Here is a 24,013-nt window from a genome sequence, read left to right on the forward strand (position 1 = left end):
CAATATACCATATTAATAGAATAAAAGATAAAAATCATATGATCATCTCAATAGATGCAGAAAAGGCATTTGACAAAGTACAACATACTCAATGGTGAATAGGTGAAAGTTTTTTCTCTAAGATCAGAACCAGACAAAGGTGCCCATTCTGACCACTTCTATTTGGCATAGCACTAGAAGCCTTAGCCAGAGCAGTCAGGGAAGAAAAAGAAACGAAAGTCATCCAAACAACAAAGGAAGAAGTAAAATTGCTTTGTTTGCATATAGGATCCCATATAAAAAAAAAAAAAAATCCCAAGCACTCCATCAAAAAACTTTTGGAACTAATCAACATATTCAATAAAGTTGCAGGATACAATTATCATATAGAAAATCATTTTGTTTCTATAGACCACCAACAAAACATCTGAAAAAGAAATAAAGAAAGCAAATCCATTCACAATAGCATCAAAAACACTAAAATAATTAGGAATAAATCTAACAAAGAGGCAAAATAACTGCACTGAAAACTACAAGATTTTGATTAAAAAAAATAAGGAGGATACAAACAAATGGAAAGATACCCTGTGTTCATGGATCAGGAACATTAACATTGTTAAAATGTCTATACTACCCAAAACCATCTGTAGATTCAATGCAATCCTTATCAAAATCCCAATGACATTTTTCACAAAAATTTTAAAAAATAAAATAAAATTTGTATGGCACAAGAAAAGACTCTAAACAGTGAAAGCAACCCTGAGAAAAAAGAAGAAAACTGGAACATAACACTTCCTGATTTCAAATTATACTACAAAGCTATAGTAATGAAAACAGTGTGCATAAAAATAGACACACAGATCAGTGGAGCAGAATTGGAAACCCAGAAACTCTTGCATATATGGTCAACAAATTTTTTTTAATATATTTTAATTATTTGACACAGAGCATGAGCGGGGGGGTGGGGGAGGGCAGGGGAGCACACCCCTGCTGAGCAGGGAGCCCGATGAGGGGCTCGACCCCAGGACCCTGAGATCATGACCTAAGCCGAAGGCAGAGGCTTTAACCCACTGAGCCACCCAGGCGCCCTGGTCAACAAATATTTGACAAGGGAGCCGACAATACTCAAAGGAGATTCAATAGTCCCTTCAAAATGGTGTTGGGAAAGTGGATAACCATAAGTGGAAGAATGTGGTTCTTATCCTTATCTTACACCACTAATAAAAAAGAAAAAAAACCTCAAAATAGATTATAGACTTTAAGAAGACCTGAAACTATAAGATTCCTAGAAAAAAACATAGGGATAAAACTCCCTGACATTGGTGTCAGCAATAATTTCCTGGGTATGAGAGCAAAAGCACAAGCAGCAAAAGCAAAAATAAACAAGCCCACTTACATCAAATTTAAAACCTTTCTAGTCGGGCACCTGGGTGGCTCAGGTGATTAAGCAACTGCCTTCAGCTCAGGTCATGATCCCAGGGTCCTGGGATGAGTCCTGCATCTGGGTCCCTGCAGGGAACCTGCTTCTCCCTCTCCCTCTGCCTGCTGCTTCCCCTGCTTGTGTGCTCGCTCTCTCTCTCTCTCTCTGTCAAAATAAATAAAATATTTCTTAAAAATAAAAATAAAAATAAATAAATGAATGAATAAATAAATATATAAAAGCTTTCTGCTTTCTAAGAAAGCACTTGCAAAACACATATCTGATAAGGAATTAATACCTAAAAAATATAAAGAATTAATACAACTCAATAGCAAAAAACCCCTAATAACCCAATTTAAAAATAGGCAGAGGAACTGAATAATCTCCAAAGACACACAGAGAGCCATGAAAAGGTGCTCAACATCACTAATTATCAGGGAAATGCAAATCAAAAGCACAGTGGGGAAAAAAAGCACAATGAGATATCACCTCAAACCTGTTATAATTAAGGTTATATCAAAAAGACGAGAGATAACAACTATTGACAAAGATATGAAGAAAAGGGAACCCTAGTGCACTGTTGGTAAGAATGCAATTTGTACAGCCCCTATGGAAAAGTGTGGAGGTTCCTCAAAGAATTATAAATAGACCCATGATATGATCCAGTAATACCACTTCTGGTTTCATATATATTAGAATATTGTAGGGATGTCTGCACTACCATATTCATTGCAGCATTATTCACAATAGCCAAGATACAGAAACAACCTAAGTGTCCATCAACAGATGATGGATAAGGAAGATATAGTATAAATATACAATGGGATATTATTCAAACATGAGAAAGACATAAACCCTGCCATTTGCAACCATTTGGATGGACACTGAGGGCATTAGGCCAAGTGAAATAAGTCAGGTAGAAAAAGATAAACACTGTATGACATCACTTATGTGTGGAATCAAAAAATGACAAATTAAGGAACAGAGAGTAGAGGCGTGGTTACTAAGGGTTGGGAGTGGGGGAAATGGGGAGATATTGGTCAAATGGTACAAAGTTCCAGTTGTGAGATTAATAGTCTAATATACAGCATGGTGATTATCACTAAAAATATTGTATATACTTGAATATTACTAAAAAATAGATTTTAAACATTGTTGCCACATAAAAGAAAGGCAAATATGTGACAGGATGAAGGTGGTAGCTCATACTACAGTAATAATCATTTTGCTATTTATAAATGCATCCAATCAATTCACTGTATACCTTAAAATTATATAATGTTATATGTCAACTATATCTCAATGAAACTGAGGGGAAAATGTATCCATACAACAGAATGCTATTTGGCAATAAAAAGGAATGAAATACTGCTATATGCTACAATATGGGTGAATCTCAAAAACATTATGCTGGTCCTTGGCAAGATGGTGGAGGAGTGCGGTCTCTGTTTCAACTGGTCCCCTGAATTTAGCTAGACATCTACCAAGCCACTCTGAACACCCACGAAATCAGCCTGAGATGTAAGATTATATGTCTGGATCTCTACGGGGGCAGAGGGTCATCAGTCCTGAGGTATGAAGGATGGAGTTGGGATTGCATGTACAGATGTTGGAGGATAAACAGAGTGGGGAGTGGACCACCAGAAGCTAGCCACTGGAAAGTAATACCTCAGTACAAAAGTGTCCTATGCTGGAGACCAGGGATAGCTTGCAGAGCAGTGGCAGTAGGATAGGAAGGAACTGATAACAGGGTTCAAACAGAACACAGGGGCTTAAGGGGCAAATACTAGAATCAGGCGGCTACAGGCACAGATCTAAGCCTGGAGATTGGGGGGGGGGGGGCCAGCCACCATCACCACTGGCCCAGGCCCACCCAGACTGGGATCACTTGCAGCTTTGGAGGCACATGGGGCATAGACAATTGGGGGCTGGGGTCCACTGCTGAGAGGATTGCTGGGGGCATACACCACCTGTGGGAAGCTGCAGTTTTCAGTGGCACTTACAGAGGGGGAGACTGTGTATTCTGAAGGATTCAGAGAGGAGAGGACTATGGTTTCTCTCCTCTGTGGCAGAGGTCTAGGTATGGACATTTTCATATGCTCTGACCCTCCAAAAAGCTGCTAAAAGCCACCAGAGAACAAAAGCCCAAAAAAAGTTTCCAAAAAAAGAGTCCAGCCCCTTGAGAGGGAGCAGGGCAACTCCACCCAAGCAGGGCTGACTGAAAAACAATGTGTCAGGCCCCTCCCCCAGAGGACAAGCTGGAAGAACAAGAGGACAACAACCACAGAGTCCCCATGAAACTGTAAAACCCCAAAACCAGGGGAAAATAGTATATTAAGCTTCTGGTGTTGCCTCATGGCCTGTGTATTTCTTAGATGCAACTCTTCTTTTTTTTAATTCTTTCTCATGTTTCTTCTTCTTCTTCTTCTTCTTCTTCTTCTTCTTCTTCTTCTTCACCTATTTATCATTTCAACTAGATGTTTAATACAACGTATTCCATGGTAACTTTTTAATGTGAACTTTTCCACACATGCACTTTTTTTTATCTTATTCTTTTTTTTTATGTATATACAGATAAAAGTTTCAATGTAGTCCTTTTTTCCCTATTCAATACTACCTTTATATATATACCAGTTTTAATTTCCCTGTATTGCTGTGAAGTAGTATTCTCTAACAAGGAGAACAAAAAACACCCAGGAAGAACTGAAACACCCTACCTCGCCCACATCAAGGGATTATAGGTCCCTTCCCTTCACCCCCCCTTTTTTTGTAGTTTTTTGTTTATTTGTTTTTGTTTTTATACTTTGTAAATCTTACTCTTGGGTTTCATTTTGGCTGGGTTTTTTGTTTGTTTGTTTGTTTGTTTTTTGTTTTGTTTTGTTTTGTTTTGTTTTGGTGGTGGCTTCCGATTGCTCTGAACTTTCCCAGGGTGCTCCTTGCCTGGATTGTGGTTGATATTTTTGACTGCACATCCCCTCAACTATAACTGAAATGACTAGGAGGAGGAACTCCCAACAAATGAAAGAACCAGAGACAATGGCCTCTCCCACAGACCTAATGGATAGAAGATGTCAGAAATACACTTCAGGGTAATAGTTATGAAGAGAATAGTTAGGATGGAGAAAACCATAAACAAGAACATAGACTCCCTAAGGGAAGAAATGAGAGCTAATCAGGCTGAACTTAAAAATGCTATAAATGAGATTCTGTGTAAACTAGATATTCTAACAGCTAGGGCAAACAAGGCAGAAGAATGAATTAGCAATCTAGAAGACAAACTGATAGGAAGGAGCAAGAGGAACCCTGAACAAACACCTTAAAATCCATGAGAACAGAATTAGAGAAATAAATGATGCTATAAAATGTTCCAATGTCAGAATTATTGGGATCACTGCGTGGATGGAGAGAGGGAGGAGACTAAAAGATATACTTGAGCAAATCATAGCTGAGAACGTCCCCCATCTGGGGAATGAAACAAGCATTCCCATCACAGAGGCAGAGAGGACCCCTCCCAAGATCAAGGAGAACAGACCAATGCCCTGGCATGTAATAGTAAAACTTGCAAATATTAGAACCAAGGAAACCATCTTAAGAGCAGTTAGGGGGAAGATATTCCTTATATACAGAAGCAAGAACATCAAAATAACGTAAGACCTGTCCACAGAGACCTGGCAAGACAGAAAGGGCTGGCAAGACTATTCATGGTACTAAATGAGAATAACATGTAGCCAAGAATACTTTATCTGGCAAGGCTGTCATTCAGAATGGATGGAGAGATAAGAGCTTCCAGGACTGACAGAAACTGAAAAGATACATGACCACTAAGCCAGCACTGTAAGAAATATTAAGAAGAGGGACGCCTCTGTGGCTCAGTGGATTAAGCCACTACCTTTGGTTCGAGTCATGATCTCAGGGTTCTGGGATCAAGTCCCATGTCGGGCTCCTTGCTCAGAGGGGAGCCTGCCTCTCTCTCTGCCTCTGCCTGCCTCTCTGCCTGCTTGTGTGCTTTCTCTCTCTCTCTTTCTGACAAATAAATAAATAAATAAAATCTTAAAAAAAAAAAAAAAGAAATATTAAGGGGAAATTCTACAAAAGGAGAAAGACCCCAAGAGTGATATAGAACAGAAATTTACAGATACAATCTATAGAAACAAGGACATCACAGGCAATATGATGACAATAAAATTATATCTTTCAATAATCACTCTCAAAGTGAATGGCCTAAATGCTCCCATGAAACAACACAGGGTTGCAGATTGGATAAAAAGGCAGGACCCATCCATATGCTGTCTACAAGAGACTCATTTTGAATCTAAAGATACATCCAGACTGAAAATGAAGAGATGGAGAACCATTTTTCATGTCAACGAACCTCAAAAATTGCTGGAGTAGCAATTCTCATATCAGACAAATTAGATTTTAAGCTAAAGACTGTAGTTAAAAATACAGAAGGACACTATATAATTCTTAAAGGGTCTATCCAACAAGAGGATCTAACAATTGTAAATATCTATGCCTCCAACATGGGAGCAGCCAACTGCATAAGCCAACTGTTAACCAAAATAAAGAGACATATTGATAATAACTCATTAATAGTACATCTCAACACTAGTAGATATTAATAACCCATTAATAGTAGATCTCAACACTCCTCTCTTAGTGATAGACAGATCATCTAAGCAGAAAATCAATAAAGAAACAAGAGCTTTGAATGACACACTGGACCAAATGGACCTCATAGATATATACAGAACATTACACCCTAAAACAGCAGAATACTCATTCTTCTCAAGCACATATGGAGCTTTCTCCAGAATAGACCACATATTGGGTCACAAATCAGGTCTCAACTGATACCAAAAGATTGATATTCTACCCTGCATATTCTCAGACCACAATGCTTTGAAACTGGAACTCAATCACAAGAAAAAAAAAAAATGGAAGAAATTCAAACACTTGGAAGCTAAAGACCATCCTGGTTAGGAATCCTTGGGTCAACCAGGATATCAAAGAAGAACTTAAACAATTCATGGAAGCCAGTGAAAATGAAAACACATCGGTCCAATACCTATGGGATACTGCAAAGGTGGTCCTAACGGGGACTGCAAAGGTGGTCCTAAAGGGGAAATACATAGTCATCCAAGCCTCACTCAAAAATAACAGAAAAAATCCTGAATTCACCAACTAACTTTACACTTTAAAGAACTCAAAACAACAACAACAACAAAGGAAGCATAAGCCATGCATGAGAAGAGAAATAATTAAGATTAGAGCAGAGATCAATTAATCAGAAACCAGAAATACAGTAGAGCAGATCAATGAAACCAGAAGCTGGTTCTTTGAAAGAATTAGTAAGATCGATAAACTGGCCAGACTTATCTGAAAGAAAAGAGAAAGGACCCAAATAATTAATAAAATTATGAATGAAAGGGGAGAGATCATGACTAATACCAAGGAAATAGAAACAATTATCAGAAATTATCAACAACAACTATATGACAATAAATTAAACAACCTGGAAGAAATAGATGCATTCCTGGAAACCTATAAACTACCAAGACTGAAACAGGATGACTAATAACCAGTAACTGTATTGAAGCAGTGATCAAAAACCTCCCAAAAAACAAGAGTCCAGGACCTGATGTATTCCCTGGGTAATTCTACCAAACATTCAAAGAAGAAATAACACCTAGTCTTCTGAAGCTGTTTCAAAAAATAGAAACAGAAGGAAAACTTCCAGACTCATTCCGTAAGACCAGAATTACCTTGATCACCAAACCAGGCAAAGACCCCATCAAAAAGGAGAATTTTGGACCAATATCTCTGAAGAATATGGATGCCAAAATTCTCAACAATAGGATCCAACAGTACATTAGGATCCAACAGTACATTAAAAGGATTACCCATCACAACCAGGTTGGATTTATCCTTGGGATGCAAGGGTGGTTCAACATTCACAAATTAATCAATGTGATAGATCACATTAATAAGAGGAGAGAGAGGAACCATATGTTTCTCTCAATTGATGCAGAAAAAGCATTTGACAAAATACAGCATCCTTTCCTGATTAAAACTCTTCAGGGTGTAGGGATAAAGGGAACATTCCTCAATTTCATACAAACCATCTATGAAAAGCCCACAGCGAATATCATTCTCAATGGGGAAAAGCTGAGAGCCTTTCCCTCAAGATCAGGAACATGACAAGGATGCCCACTCTCACCACTGTTGTTCAAGATAGTAATAGAAGTCCTAGCAACAGCAATCAGACAACAAAAAGAAAGAAAAGGTATTCAAATTGGCAAAGAAGAAGTCAAACTCTCTCTCTTCACAGATGACATGATACTTTATGTGGAAAACCCAAAAGACTCCACCCCCAAATTACTAGAACTCATACAGCAATTCAGTAATGTGGCAGGATATAAAATCAATGCACAGAAATCAGCTGCTATCCTATACACTAACGATGTAATTGTAGAATGAGAAATTAGGGAATTGATTCTGTTTACAATAGCACCAAAAACCATAAGATACCTTGGAATAAACCTAACCAAAGAGGTAAATGATCTGTACTCGAGGAACTACAGAACACTCATGAAAGAAACTGAGGAAGCCACAAAAAGAGGGAAAAGCATTCCATGTTCATGGATCAGAAGAATAAACATTGTTAAAATGTCTATACTGTCCAGCGCAATCTGTACATTCAACGCTATCCTGATCAAAATACCAATAGCATTTTTCAAAGAGCTGAAATAAACAATCTTAAAATTTGTGTGGAACCAGAAAAGACCCCGAATCACCAAGGAAATGTTGAATAAAAGAAACAATGCTGGGATCATCATGTTGCCTGATTTCAAGCTGTATTATAAATCTATAATCACCAAGACAGCATGGTACTGGCACAAAAACAGACACATAGATCAAGGGAACAGAACAGAGAGCCCAGATATGGACCCTCAACTCTATGGTCAAATAATCTTCAACAAAGCAGGAAAAAATATTCAATGGGAAAAAGACAGTCTCTTCAATAAATGGTGCTGGGAAAATTGGACAGCTATATACAGAAGAATGAAACTCAACCATTCCCTTACAACATACACAAAGATAAACTCTAAATGGATGAAAGACCTCAATGTGAGACAGGAATCCATCAAAATCCTAGGGGAAAACATAGGTGGTAACCTCTTCCACATCAGCCACAGCAACTTCTTTCAAGACGCATCTCCAAAGGCAAGGGAAGCAAAAGCAAAAATGAACTTTTGGGACTTCATTGAGATAAAAAGCTTCTGCACAGCAAAGGGAACAGTCAGCAAAACAAAGAGGCAACCCAGAAAATGGGAGAAGATATTTGCAAATGACACTACAGATAAAGGGCTGATATCCAAGATCTCTAAAGAACTTCTCAAACTCAACCTCCAAAAAACAAATAATCAAGTCAAAAAATGGGCAGAAGACATGAACAGACATTTCTCCAAAGAAGAAATACAAATGGTTAACAGACACATGAAAAAAATATTCATCATCATTAGCCATCAGGAAAATTCAAATCAAGACCACATTGAGATACCACCTTACACCAGTTAGAATGACAAAAATTGGCAAGGCAAGAAACAATAAATGCTGGAGAGGATGTGGAGAAAGGGGAACCCTCTTACACTGCTGGTGGGAATGCAAGTTGGTGCAGCCACTATGAAAAAAAGGGTGGAGGTTCCTCAAAAAATTAAAAACAGAGCTACCCTATGATCCAGCAATTGCACTACAGGGTATTTACCCCAAAGATATAGATATAGTGAAAAGAAGGACCACATGTACCCCAATATTCATAGTAGCAATGTCCACAATAGCCAAACTGTGGAAAGAGCAGAGGTGCCCTTCAACAGATGAAGGATAAAGAAGATGTGGTCCATACATACAATGGAATATTACTCAGCCATGAGAAAGGATGAACACCCAACTTTTGCATCAACATGGATGGAACTGGAGGAGATTATGCTAAGTGAAATAAGTCAATCAGAGAAATTCAATTATCATATGGTTTCACTCATATGTGGACCATAAGGAACAGCATAGAGGACACTAGAAGAAGGAAAGGGAGAATGAAGGGGAGGAAATCAGAGGGAGAGACAATCCATGAGATACTATGGACCCCAGGAAACAAACTGAGGGTTTTAGAGGGGAGGGGGATGGGGGGATGGGTTAGCCCAGTGATGGCTATCAAGGAGGGCACATATTGCATGGAGCACTGGGAGTTACACACAAACAATGAATCATGGAACCCTACTTCAAAACCTGATAATGTGCTATATGATGACTAATATAATATAATAAAAAAAATTATGCTAAGTTAAAGGATTCAGTCATGACAGACCACATATTGTGTGATTCCATTTATACGAAGTGTCCAGGATAGGCAAATTCATAAATACAGAAAGTAAATTGGTGGTTGCCTAGGGCAGGGGGTGGTGTATAGATTTTGGAGTAATGATTAAGTGGTGTGAGATATTTTTTGGGTAATGATATGTTCTAAAATTGATTGTGATGAAAGTTGCACAAATCTGTGAATATGCAAAAAAGACACTGATCTGTGTACTTTAAATGACTGAATTATATGGTATGTAAGCTATACCTCAAGAAGGCTCTTAAGAAAAAAAATTTACTCTATATCTGAATGTCTATGAACTCATGAACAAATAAATAAAATGTGTCAGATTTATAAATGAAATATTATTTAAGAAAAAAAGGTAAAAAATACTGACATATACAACAACCTCAATGAACCTCAGAAACATTATGCTAAGAGAAAGAAGTTAGACACAAAAGAACACATATTAATAATTTTTTAAAATGAAATATTCACAAAAGGCAAATCCATAGAGGTAGTGAGGAAATCAGTGGTTGCCTAGGACCAGGAGTGGGAATGGGGAGTGACTGTAAATAGGCACAAGGAATCTTTTCGGAGTGATGGAAAAGTTCTATATCTATATTGTGGAGATGGTTTTATAACTCCATAAATTTACTAAAAATTATTGAAATACATACTTAAAGCATGGTATATAAAGTATACCACATTAAAGTTGTCTTAATAATAACAACAATAACAACTTTAAATGGAATAGACTAAATTATCCAACCAAAAGACATAGAGCAGGTGAATGGATAAAACAAAATTACATGCTTCCTCTAGGAGACTCCATCTTTAAGGACACTCACAGTCTGAAAGTAAAGAGATGGAAAAAGATATTTCATGCAAATGGAAATGGAAAGAGAGCAGGTTGTAGCTATACTTGCACAAAATGAATTTATGACAAAGACTATAATAAGAGACAACAAAAGTCAAAGTGATAAAAGGGTCAAAACAAGAGGATATAATATTTGTAAATATTTATGCAACCAACACAGGATCACCTAAATATATAAGGTAAATATTAACAGACCTGGAGGGAGAAATAGGCAGCCGTACAATAATAGTAGGAGACTTCAATGTCCCGCTTTTCACAGCAGATGGATCACCCAGACAGAAGATCACTAAGGAAACACTGGACTTAATGGCACATGGACCTAACACACATGTACAGAACTCCACCCAAGAGCAGCATGATACACATTCTTCCCAAGTGTACATGAACATTCTCTGGGAGAGGTCACATGTCAGGCTACAACACAAGTCTTACTAAATTTAAGTAGATTGAAATCATATTAAGCATATTTTCTGGCCACAGTGGTATAAATCTAGAAATTAATTGCAATAAAAAACCTGGAAAATTCACAAACTATGAGGTTAAACAACATGCTCCTGTGTGCATACATACTATTCATTGAGTCACTCTGTATCTTTTGATTGGGGAGTGTAGTCCATTTCATTTAAAGAAATCATTATTATTATTTGATTATGGTATACATCACATACCATAAAATACTGTTTTAACCAATGGGTCAAAAAAGAAATTAAAAAAAAAGAAATCAAACTGGAAATCAAAATGTCTTGCAACAAATGAAAATGGAAATACAAAAAAAGAAATACAACATATAAAAATTCATGGGATGCAACAAAAGCAGTTTTAATAGGGAAGTTCATAGCAATAAACACATACATGATCAAAAAATATTATTTCTTTGAAGTAAAAACAAGAACAAAAAAAAGGGCAAACATCCTTTAAAAAGTGATATGAAGGGGCACCTCGGTGGCTTAGTCAGTTGTGTCAAACTCTTGGTTTCAGCTGAGGTCATGATCTCAGGGTCCTAAGATTGAGCCCCATAACTGGCTCTGCACTTACCGGAGAGTCTACTTGGAATTTTCTCTCTTCCTTTCCCTCTGCCCCTCCCACTGCTTGCGCTGTAAATAAATAAATAAACAAATAAATAAATCAATAAAATCACCTTTTTTCTTTAAGGTGATATGAAAATCAAACCAGGCTACTAAAATCATTACGATGTTGGTCAGACAACAGTTCCAAATAAGCAAACCAAAGTGTGGCAGCCAGGCTCAGAAATGGAGAGGAGTCTGTGGAAGGCAAGCCTGAAAGGTTTGTTAGAGTGAGGGATCCAGAATAATCTACTATTCAAAACTTCACAGTGCATTATTGCAAAGCCTATTAGTTGAGAAAATTCTGAGTTGTGTATTCTTTTGGGTTGTACAATCCCCTCCACACTACAGGTTTTGGTGTTTGCCATTTTCACTTTTATGGCTTTTGTCACACTGTCCCACAGTATCTCTCAGATGAATTATTGCTCTAGAGTGAAAGAGACATTTCAACCTCAAATCCTGCATCAAAACTTAGCAAAGAAGTAGGTCTTTGTCTTCAAAGTGTTTGGACTCATCCTGACGATGGAACCTGGAAAAGATATATAGAAAATAAACATAACAGGGCAATTCCTGATGAAGAAACCAAGGCCAGGAAGCTGATGGAAATAAAAACAAATCCATTAATTGGTCGCAAATATTTGGAAAGTATCTACTATGTGCTAAGCACTTTGTAGTTTGTGGGAATACAACAGGGAACATTGTCTTTCACTAATTCCACAGTGTACCTATTGTGTACCGGGGACTTTTCTAGGCACTGGGGAAAAGGCCTGGGCAAAATAGGTCCAAATTACCCATCTTCCTAATGCAGACACTGTATTAGGGAAAAAAAGATTTTCAACAAATGCTTATATATTTAACGAATACTACCCCGAAAGAATTAGTGAATAATAATGCAGAAAAATGGGAGCACATAACCCAGTCTGGAGCTAGAGTAGGTTGCTGAGGAAGGAAAGCAGGCATCTGGAGGAAGGGATGACTTAGAAGATGAGTAGGAGCTGTTTGTCCCGCCACATTCCACAAGTGCCAGAAGATTTAGAGAAAATACAAGGTTGCATGGTTAGTAAATGACTCACTAATTAGATGAAACAGGGTCCCTTTCAAATGTGGCAGAGACTCAGTATTTTATAAGAAATTTCTTTCATTCTTTGTTTTAAAATAATAATAATAATTAACTTGCTTACTCACCATCCAATCAAGTAAGTACTATTATTTCCCCCTTTAAAATAACATATCCGAGTCTCTGAAAAGTTAAAAATTTGCCTGAGCTCCTGCATAGAGTATGCTAGAATTGGAATTCAGATCTAGGTAATATGGCACTCCAGCCCATATGGTTAACCACTAGGTTATAGTCCTCTAAGAAAAGAAAGACATCTTATCAGATAAAAAGCCACTAACAGAATAAATATAAGCTGGCACAATTTTTTTAAAAAGACTAACAAGAAAAAGGAACATGTTTATTACGGAGGGAAGACTGGACTATGCTAAGGGAAAAAAAGGAGCTTGTGCAAGAGGCAGAGAAAGGAAAGATATACACCAACAACAATGTGAGGAAACCAACATAGACAAACAGGATGGAAAATAAAGCAACAATCCAATGACTCAATGGGAACCAACAGTTTCCTCTTTGGTTCAGCAAGTGAAGAGCCCTAAACTGGGACAATATGTTTCTCAGAGGTCAGACAGGCCAGAGTAAACCAGAAATGGTTACGAGTGAGTATGTCTAAACCAACATTAAAGTTCTGCTTTTCTTCCCACAAATGCTGTGGACACAGTCTTGAAGCCAGACTGTAGTCAAAGATATTAACCAAAGAACTTCGGTCAAGTAGCGTAGACAGCACCCATACTTCCAGACTACTGACTGGGTCTACGTACAGAAGATGAATTCTGTAGAAAACAGAGAATAGACACTTACACCTGTATTTCTTTTACAGTCAAGGGCATACTTAACTTTCATTTTAAGGTTATAGCTGATCCCCCAAACCACCATATTATTAGATTCCATCTTAATCTTTCACAGATTGTCATTTTCCTACTTTTTATAATCTGTTATACCATGTTTATTATTTATGTTGTTTTTCATTTGCCAATAATAGAAAGAAACCTACTAAAAACCACTGAAAAAAAATAAATGTAGAAGATGGCTGCTCATGCATTTCACAGAACCCAGGAAGAAGATGAACAACCAGGCTTCCCTAAGTGTCAACCAAGGTAGCTTGGGGAATCACAGACACAAACATTTTTGGATCTTAAACCTAGGGCCCTGCCATCAACAAGGCTTGATTCCTAAAACCAGTCCCTATGTCTCTCAGCTCAAATTTAGAATCCCTGAGAGAGAGAATTGGATTTTATAGCCTAGACCAAGTATAGCCAAAGGAAGAGAGAGTCAGGTAATCACAGATGTGATTACGAAGGCTTTTGTGGACAAAGCCCAAAAGAAATGATATAGTAGAGAACTGCGGATAGCCCTGAACTTCCTGTTTCGTCCCAGTGTTTCCCCTTATGCAAATATTTTCTTAGAAAATACACACAACTTACAATTAGCTCATTTATTTGGCTGTAGGATACATTGGTCAGATTTTTGAGATGGCATAAAGAGGAGTGGAAACATTGATCTTTCTGTGACCACTCAGGTATCAAAATCTAGAAAGGTAGGATAGGTGGGCCAAAAGTAACAAGCAACTGAACATGAGTGAATATTAAAAATCTGTATTCATGTCCAGAGATGTTATGGTAAGTGATGCTTTGGGAAAACATCCTCAGCCCACAGGAGGCTCTGCCACCATGCCTGTCCACAAATGGGTTGACTTCATCTCCACTTCACAAGTGCCACAGAGATAAAGATGATAAATATATAAAATCATCAAGCAGGACATTATATAAATCAAGCAGGAAATTATATAAAAAGTATAAGGCAGGGGCACCTGGGTGGCTCAGTCATTGGGCATCTGCCTTGGGCTCAGGTCCTAATCCCAGGGTCCTGGGATCAAGCCCAGCATCAGGCTCCCTCCTCTGCGGGAAGCCTGCTTCTCCCTCTCCCACTCCCCCTGCTTGTGTTCCCTCTCTTGCTGTATCTCTGTCAAATAAATAAATAAAGCCTTTCAGACCAATATCCCTGATGAATATGGATGCTAAGATTCTCAACAAGATCCTAGCTAATAAGATCCAACAGTACATTAAAAAGATTATCCAGCATGACCAGGTGGGATTTATCCATGGGATGCAGGGGTGGTTCAACATTCACAAATCAATCAATGTGATAGAACAAATGAATAAGAAAAGAGAAAAACCACATGGTCCTCTTAATTGATGCAGAAAAAGCATTTGACAAGATACAGCATCCTTTCCTGATTAAAACAATCCAAAGTACAGGGATAGAGGGAACATTCCTCAACTTCATAAAATCTATCTATTAAAAACCCACAGCGAATATCATCCTCAATGGGGAAAAGCTGACAGCCTTTCCTTTTAGATCAGGAACATGACAAGGATGCCCACTCTCACCACTCTTGTTCAACATAGTATTTGAAGTCCTAGCAACAGGGGCGCCTGGCTTGCTCAGTGGGTTAAAGCCTCTGCCTTTGGCTCAGGTTGTGATCCCAGGGTCCTGGGATGGAGCCCCGCAGCAGACTCTCTGCTCAGCAGGGAGCCTGCTTCCCCCTCCCCTTCCTGCCTCTCTCTGCCTACTTGTGATGTCTATCTATCAAATAAATAAACAAAATCTTAAAAACAAATCTTAAAAAAAAAAAAGAAGTCCTAACAACAGCAATCAGACAACTAGATAACTGGAAAGGCTCACCTTAACCCCTTGCACACCCATATTATTAGCCAACTGACGAGAGGACCACATAAAATCTTTTAGGGAGTAATTAAACACTGGATCACATGTCTCCTTAATTTATGGCAATTTTATCTTACTGAATTTTATTGCTGAGTAGTCCAATTTTAACTTTATAATTCAATTTAGGAAAAAACCTCTACCTTACAACTACAAACAACAAATTATATGAAAACAAACCAAAAAAATCTTAACAAAACACATCACTTCCTATATATACTTAACCTGGCATTATGTCATAGGTACCTCCAAATCTTTAGATTGGATCACATGTGCCAAAGACAATTAAAATGTTTATATAATTAAGGATTCTTGGTTTAATCAAGTAATGCCTTTTTCCGTATAAATTTTGTTTTATAATTCACAACAAAGAACAAAATCAGTGATTTGCCCCCCTAATAGTCCCATTTTTTTTTAAGATTTTATTTATTCATGGCAGAGATCACAAGTAGGCAGAGAGGCAGGCAGAGAGAGAGGGGGAAGCAGGCTCCCCGCTGAGCAGAGAGCCCGATGTGGGGCTCCATCCCAGGACCCTGAGATCATGACCTGAGCCAAAGGCAGAGGCTTAACCCACTGAGCCACCCAGGCACCCCAATAGTCCCGTTTTAAACCTCATAGTTACCAACTAAATTACAGAAATACCTCAATTTTAGAAAACAAAAAACCAAAATTGGATTTTAAAAAATTGCTTCATTCATGGAAAGCCAATAATATGGGGATTCTTTCAAAGATTCTTTCAAAGAACTAAATGTTCCTCTACAAAATTCAAAAGCATGAGTTTGGGAAATATTATTTCATTTACTTAGCAAAAAATTTGAAGTCCCATCTATAAGACAGGCACTGGGAACATAGAGATTAATACTACATAGTCACTGCCATCAAGAGTCATCTGTTCAACATAAAAATTATTCCACTTGAAATCACTGCATTTCATGATCTCTGACCAGGAATAGGGCCAGGCTTTTTCATCCATTTCGAATTTATTTTTGTGTATGGTGTAAGGAAAGGGTCCAGTTTCATTCTTCTGCGTGTTGCTGTCCAGTTTTCCCAACACCATTTGTTGAAGAGACTGTCTTTTTCCCATTAGGTATTCTTTCCTGCTTTGTCAAAGATTATTGATCATATTGTTGAGGGTCCATTTCTGGGTTCTCTGTTTTGTGCCAGTACCATACTATCTCGATGATTACAACTTTGTATTACAGCTCGAAGTCTAGAATTGTGATGCTTCCAACTTTTGTTTCCTTTTTCAGCATTACTTTGGCTATCAGGGTCTTTCTGTTTCCATATAAATTTTAGGATTGTCTCAGCACTGCGAAAAATGCTGGTGGTATTTTGATAGGGATTGCATTGAATGCGTTGATTGCTTTGGGCAGCAGGGACATTTTAACAATATTTGTCCTTGCATTCCATTAGCATGGAATGTTTTTCCATTTCATTGTGTCTTCCTCAATTTCTTTCATAATTTCTATAGTTTTCAGGTCTTTTACCTCTTTTGTTAGGTTTATTCCTTGGTATCTTATGGATTTTGGTGCAATCCTGTAAACAGGATCAATTCCTTGATTTCTCTTTCTTCTACATCATTGTTAGTGTACAAAAATGCAACAGTCTTCTGCACATTGATTTTATATCCTGTGACTTTGCTAAATTCCTGTATCAGTTCTAGCAATTTTGGGTGGAGTCTTTTGGGTTTGTTTTGGTTTGGTTTGGTTTGGTTTTTTTGCCTTGTTTTGTTTGACAGCGAGACAGAGACAGCAAAAGCAGGAACATGATCAGGGGGAGTGGGAGAGAGAAAGCAGGCTTCCCAATGTGGGGTTCCATCCCCGGATGCTGGGATCATGATCTGAGCCAAAGCTTAATGACTGAACCACCCAAGCGCCCCTCTTTTGGGTTCTCTACATAGAATATCAAGTCATCTGCAAAGAGTGAGTTTGTCTTCTACTTTGCCAATTTGGATGCTTTTGTTTTTTATTCCTTCTTGTTGTCTCACTGCTGAGGCTAGGACTTCTAGTACTGTGTTGAACACCAGTGGTAAGAGTGGACATCCCTACTGTGTTCCTGACCTTAGGGGAAGAGCTCTCAGTTTTTCTCCATTGAGGATGATATTAGCTATGGGGTCTTTCATATACATCCTTTACTATGTTGAGGTATGTTCCCTCTTTTGTCAAGAAAGGGTGCTGTATTTTGTCAAATGCTTTTTCTCCATCTATTGAGAACATCGTGTGGTTCTTATCCTTTCTTTATTAATGTAGTGTATCACGTTGATTGATTTGCTGATGTTGAACCACCCCTGGAGCCCAGGAATAAATCCCACTTGGTCATAGTGAATAATCTTTTAAGTGTACTGGTTGATCCTATTGGCTAGTATCTTGTTGGGAATCTTTGCATCTGTGTTCATCAGGGATAATGGTCTGTAATTCTCCTTTTTGGTGGGGTCATTGTCTGGTTTTGGGATCTAGGTAATGCTGGCCTCGTAGAGTGAGTTTGGAAGTTTTCCTTCCATTTCTACTTTTTGGAACAATTTCAGAAGAATAAGTATTAATTCTTCTTTATTTCAAAGACATAAATAATACTCATCTATTTATTTATTCATTCTAGAAATATAGATTGAGTTCTTATTTTTGCACGGCAAAAAAAAACTGTCTTAATTTCATAGAATTAAGTCCTGATATCTCTATCTGAATGTTTCATAGGAAACTCAAACTTAGAGTGCTCGAAAATGAGCTCTTGGTTTCCCATCTAAAATAGTCTCGTGCTGCTGGCTTCTTCATACCCAGAAAATTTAAAAAAAAAAAAAAAAAAAAGCTAAATTGAAATCTTGTCACTCCTCAAGTCAAAAGCCTTCACTGGCTTTCTATCTTGCCCAGAATAACATTTAGAAGTCCTTACCATGGCCTACAAGGAATCACATGGGCGGATGTCTGGCCTATCTGCCTCACTGACCTTCTCCCTGCAAATGCACACCCATTCATACTGGCCTCTTGTATCACACAGTCTCAATATTCCGAGTCTTTATCTTCAAGATGACTTAGCCAGGATCCTCTCCTCAGATATCTGCCTGGCTCAGTTTTTCTCTTCTGTGAGGCTGTTGCCCAAATGTCACCTTCACAGAGAGCCTTCCCCAAGCACCTATGCTAAACAGTATTCCACCATCACTCTCTATTTCCTTATTCTGTTTTAATGTTTCTCCAAAGCACTTATCATATGATATACAATGTATTTATTTATTTACTGCTCCTTCCCATTACAATGTAATATATATGTAAAAAGGAAATCTGTTTTTTACTACTTTATCTCTACCTAGGAGAAAACTTGCACATAATAAGTTTGCAATATACATTTTCTGAATAAGTATTAAATGAGGCATTGGGTTAGACATAATTTGTATCAACAGTGCTTGTTTGTTTTATGAATTACACATTTAATTCTGTATTGCCATACAAGCTTGAGTATCTAACCTCTGCAGCCTACATCAGTGTTTCCCTAACAGATATATCACAAAATGCTATTGTAGCAGTTACTTATAAGTACCCCAAAAAATTAGTTGGAAAAACCCTGCATATCCTACACTATCCCACTTGGAAGCTTCACAATGCATCTTGTTCCATGAAGAAAAGTCCTCAGATTCTTACATAAATTAATTTTAAATTGAATAAAACACCTTCCTGAAATTAATTTGAGTTGTGAACACTTTTTTCTTGGTATACCCATGTGATAACCATCTTCAATAAACCACCAAAGCTTTAGTCCTAAGGCCTGGCTGAGGCCATCAGTTTCCCAAGCAGGGAGCACTCACAGCTACCCTGGTGAGTTCAGCTCTGAGTTCCATTGATGGTTACAGTGGTTCAAGAATCAATCCATCTCATTCTGATCCAATCAGGAAATTCATAAAGAAGAATCAACCAATCATCTTAGTAAAAAAACTAAAATTGTGAGGAAAAAATGACAACCACATCATTTATATCGCAGATACGTAGGCACAAAGTTACCTTTTAAATTTGTCTACTTCCTCCTATACCCACAAGTAATCTGATCTCTTTTCAATGAAAAGTACCCCTGTTCATTATATTCCAGATCCACCATATGGGGAATTAAAGGCATATTCTACTTTTAGGCATCTACTTTATGCTTAGAAAACTCTGCACAATTCTGAATGTCACTTGTAGTAAGAGAATGCATGACAGAATAACCATGCTGCCTTAAAAGAAGTTTCTAGGGGCGCCTGGGTGGCTCAGAGGGTTAAGCCTCTGCCTTCGGTTCAGGTCATGATCTCAAGGTCTTGGGATCCAGCCCCACATCGGGCTCTCTGCTCAGCAGGGAGCCTGCTTCCTCCTCTCTCTCTGCCTGTCTCTCTGCCTACTTGTGATCTCTGTCTGTCAAATAAATAAATAAAATCTTTAAAAAAAAAAAAAAAAAAAAAAGAAGTTTCTAATCATCTTGATTCATTTAAAACCCTCAGCCCCCATACAAATAACAGGTTTAAGTCCTAGCCTAACGTTCCTTCCACTGGAATATTTCTGAAAACAAATTTCTAGATGTGACAGCTCAGCTTCCCCACAGTGAAAGAATGTTTCCAGGACTTTAATATGCTAACTCCATAGTTCACATCATTCCTGTTCTCTTGTGCTATAAAAGAGCACAGCAGGTAAGCACCTGGCTCAGAAAGCAGGCATCACAAAATTAGGACTGATGCTCATGGTAGGGCCTGAAGATAGACAGGAATCTGGGGTGCCTGGGTGGTTCAGTGGGTTAAAGCCTCTGCTTTCGGCTCAGGTCATGATCCCAGAGTCCTGGGATTGAGCCCCACATCGGCTCTCTGCTCAGTGGGGAGCCTGCTTCCCCCTCTCTCTCTGCCTGCCTCTCTGCTTATTTGTGATCTCTGTCTGTCAAATAAATAAATAAAATTTTTTTTAAAAAAAAGATAGGAATCTGGAAATATCGGGCAAGTCACACACTTTGGCATTATTTTTTGTCTTAATAGTAAAATATGCTGACAATGATACACATTTCATAAAGCTGTGACTTTGAAATGCAATAATGCAGGGAAAGATCCTAGTATTTTAGAAAACGCTCATTAGGTGTCTTGGTATCTAATACCTATTAAATCGTCACGAGGCAGGAAGGATCCCACTTTGACAGCTTATCACAGAAATAAGCCACCAAAAAACCAAAACCAAAACCAAACAAACAAACAAAAAAAGAACAACAAAACAAAACAAAACAAAAAACCCTTAACACCAAATACTACCACCATTTTCACCACAGCTGCCTGGAAACTGGGACTGTATCAACTCTCTGCAACTTGACACAGTCTCTGAATTTCAGGACAGAGATGGAGACAGGAACTGAAACCACCCATCCCTAGGGAACAGAGGAGAATTCACTAGGGACTGGTCACCTAGACATGGTGTCTTCAGTTTGGTTTTCACAGGCAAATTTTTTATGCAAATAAAAATACCTTTGCATCACAATTTTAACTACTGCACAGTCAGTCCTAAATTTGAGTTAAAAGTATGCAACCAGGACCTGCGGACAGTGGTGCAAGAGGACCCTGGAATGGCACTCCCTCCCCAGGGGTACAGCTCCAGGAATAACTTAAATGACTCCCCACATTGTAATATCTGGAACAGGAGCGGGCTCAGGTAATCCAAGAAAAGAGACAGTTACAGCCTTGAGCTTCTTGGAAAAGGAAAAGGAATGGCAAAGAGAGGCCAGGTTCGTGCTGAAAGAGTTTGATGCTCTAACAGGAAAGATAGAGCATCTCCTGCAGCCCGCTTGTCCCTCGGGCAGGCGGCTGGAAAATGCAGAAGAGCTTACTGGTCCCCGCTGCCACTGACCTGCAGATACAGCTGCCTTGACTGACCCCTTTCAGCTCCATACATATGGTGGCAATGCCTGGAACTCCAACACACGCCAGAATGGGAGACCCCCGTATCTCAAACACTGGGAACTGATGGTTGCCCTGAAGACGTGTAAGAGAGTGGAGAACGCCACGCTAGAGAAGCAGGGCAGGGGTGAAGTACGCCCGCAGCGACGCTGTGGCCTACTGGGGTATTTACCCTTGCTCCTTTCCTTATGCCACATGCACGCGGCCACCTTGCAGCACAGCGTTCTTCTGGTCCCGCCACCCTCTGAGAGGGACACAGGGTTTCTTCCTTGACCCTCTTTCAGCTACTAGGCATGCAGTTTCTTGGGAAGATTTTTTTTAAGCTATAGTGTTCTATTAGGCTGAACAGTATAACCTCCGATCTTAGCTGTACGGGAAGACTTGTTTTTAAGAAAGTCAACTATAGTTGACCCTTGCTGCAAGTAGTTTTTCTGTTTTTATCAATTCCTAAATTTCAGTTTTCTCCTCAAATTACTTTTCTCTCTCCTGCAGTTATATTTAGAAATTGACAGGTAATGGATAGAATTGCCTCGTGATAACAGAAAACAGTAATATTATCGGTTTCACGCTGGTATGAAAGTCTCTCTCACCAAAGGGAAAGAATGTTTCTTGTATCCGGTTGATACTTTGGGATATGTTTGGGATTTGGCTTGTGTCTGTATTTAGTAAGCACATAGTATTTATTAGCAATGACATAATAAAAAAAATACTTGCCATTTTAAAGGCAAAAAAAAAAAAGTATGTGTCCATAAAATATTTATTTTAAAAAACATCTTCCTGCTGAGCAATGACCATCCTTAGCACTGTGACTATGGTCTTGAAATGTTATTTTCCACTAAGAGAAAGCCAAGTTTCTCATAAAAATGGATGATTTCATGTCTGGGGGAAGGGATGTAGAGGATGAAACTGGAACCATTCCAAATAGCAAGGAAATTACCAAATACTTCTAGAGTCATGTCAAAAATACTCAGAACTCAACTTACAGTCTTTTTCTGGTTAAAAGTGATATCATTTGAGCTTTAATATGAAGAATTTCAATGTGTTAACACTCACCGAATATCTTTTAATCCATGAGTTTATAATGTTATTATAGGAACTACTGAACTACCTTCTGAGAGTTACAGAGAACAAATTCATGAATGTTGATAAGCAGTAAGTAAGTTGAAAGACTCAAGTATATATCTTGTATTTCTTAAATGAAATGTTATAGGTACAAAGAGGAAAAATCTCTTAATAAAAATATTCCAGCTGATAAATGACAAGGAAATTATATAATATCACCATCTTGGAACCCAGTGAATTAATGGATCTAGTCATCAAATACCCACCAGTGGCTACTAGCATCACAAAAAAAGAAAAACTGTGTGACACAGTTATATAGCTGCTAGGTAATGAAATTCTTACTAATGAAAATAAGTCACAAGATTATTCATTTTGAATAGAATTATGGCTTTTGAAAGGGCTCATAGTATAAGAAAAGCTAGAGATAAAATTATGTATTAAGAAAAATTACCATAATTTAAAAATACCAAAAATAGAAAAAATATTTTTAAAAATTCCAGAGAAAAAGAACAAATCTCCTACAAAGGAGGAAAAATCTGATTTACCTCTTGTTTCTCAGTAGTAACTTTCGATACAAGAAGACAGTGGAATAGTATTTTTTATCTATTTTTTTAAGTATTTGGAATCTAAAATTTATATCTAGCCAAATAGTCTTTTTTTTTAAAAGATTTTATTTATTTATTTGACAGAGAGAGATCACAAGTAGGCAGAGAGGCAGGCAGAGAGAGAGGGGGAGGAAGCAGGCTCCCTGTCAAGCAGAGAGCCCAATGCGGGACTCAATCCCAGGACCCTGAGATCATGACCTGAGCTGAAGGCAGAGGCTTAACCCACTGAGCCACCCAGGCACCCCAAATAGTCTTTTCTATATAAGAACACTGTAAGAATATTCTACCCAAATACATCTATCACTGAAAATACTCACAAAGAGGTCCTTAAACATATGAGTAAATGCAGCCAAGTGTTGCCAGAGATATGAGAAGGGAGAATCAAACATTTTAATAAAATTTAGTGTTTTATAAAATGACCTAAGACCTTAGTGAAGTTTATTGTTGTCTCAGAAAAACCTAAGACCAAAGAAATTTTCAAAACAATGTATATCTGTAACAATCTAAAAGTTTAATTACAGACAACAGCAATGTGGAGCCAGGGCAGGGATAGGGGAGGGGACTAAGAATGTACTAACATTGCTTGTCTTTTTAAGGAGAAATATAAAGACATTGATAAGTGTCTTACTTATTACTTGTGTTTCTCAAATATTCTATTTTTACCATCTTCTGATCATATGGGATGATTTTACTTCTCAGTCCCTGAAATTAAGTGGAGTCTTGTGGCTCATTCTGGCCAATAATATGTGACATGTGTCACTTTCAGGTCAAAGTATTTAATACCAATAAGAGAACCTCCAGAGCTGCCTTTCCCCAACAATCATTGCCATTATTCCACATAGTGGCTACTTCATCTGTTTTGGCTGCCAAGTGAGGAGAATTGTAATGTAGAACCTAGCCAACTAGAAATTGATACATGGCATGAGAA

The 24,013-nt window shown here is 38.1% G+C and overlaps 1 protein-coding gene across 1 annotated transcript in view; it reads right to left on the reverse strand.

Annotated features, from left to right (window-relative positions):
* Positions 1-24,013, reverse strand: part of NECAP1 (NECAP endocytosis associated 1) — an 81,032-nt gene that overhangs the window by 2,265 nt on the left and 54,754 nt on the right. The window contains exon 8 of the mRNA XM_080810054.1: positions 11,671-11,729. Within this exon, the coding sequence (XP_080666180.1) occupies positions 11,671-11,729 (59 nt within the window). The remainder of the gene's footprint in view (positions 1-11,670; positions 11,730-24,013) is intronic.

This window comes from Martes martes (genome assembly GCF_963455335.1).
Source record: "Martes martes genome assembly, chromosome: 8".
Lineage (NCBI taxonomy): Eukaryota > Metazoa > Chordata > Mammalia > Carnivora > Mustelidae > Martes > Martes martes.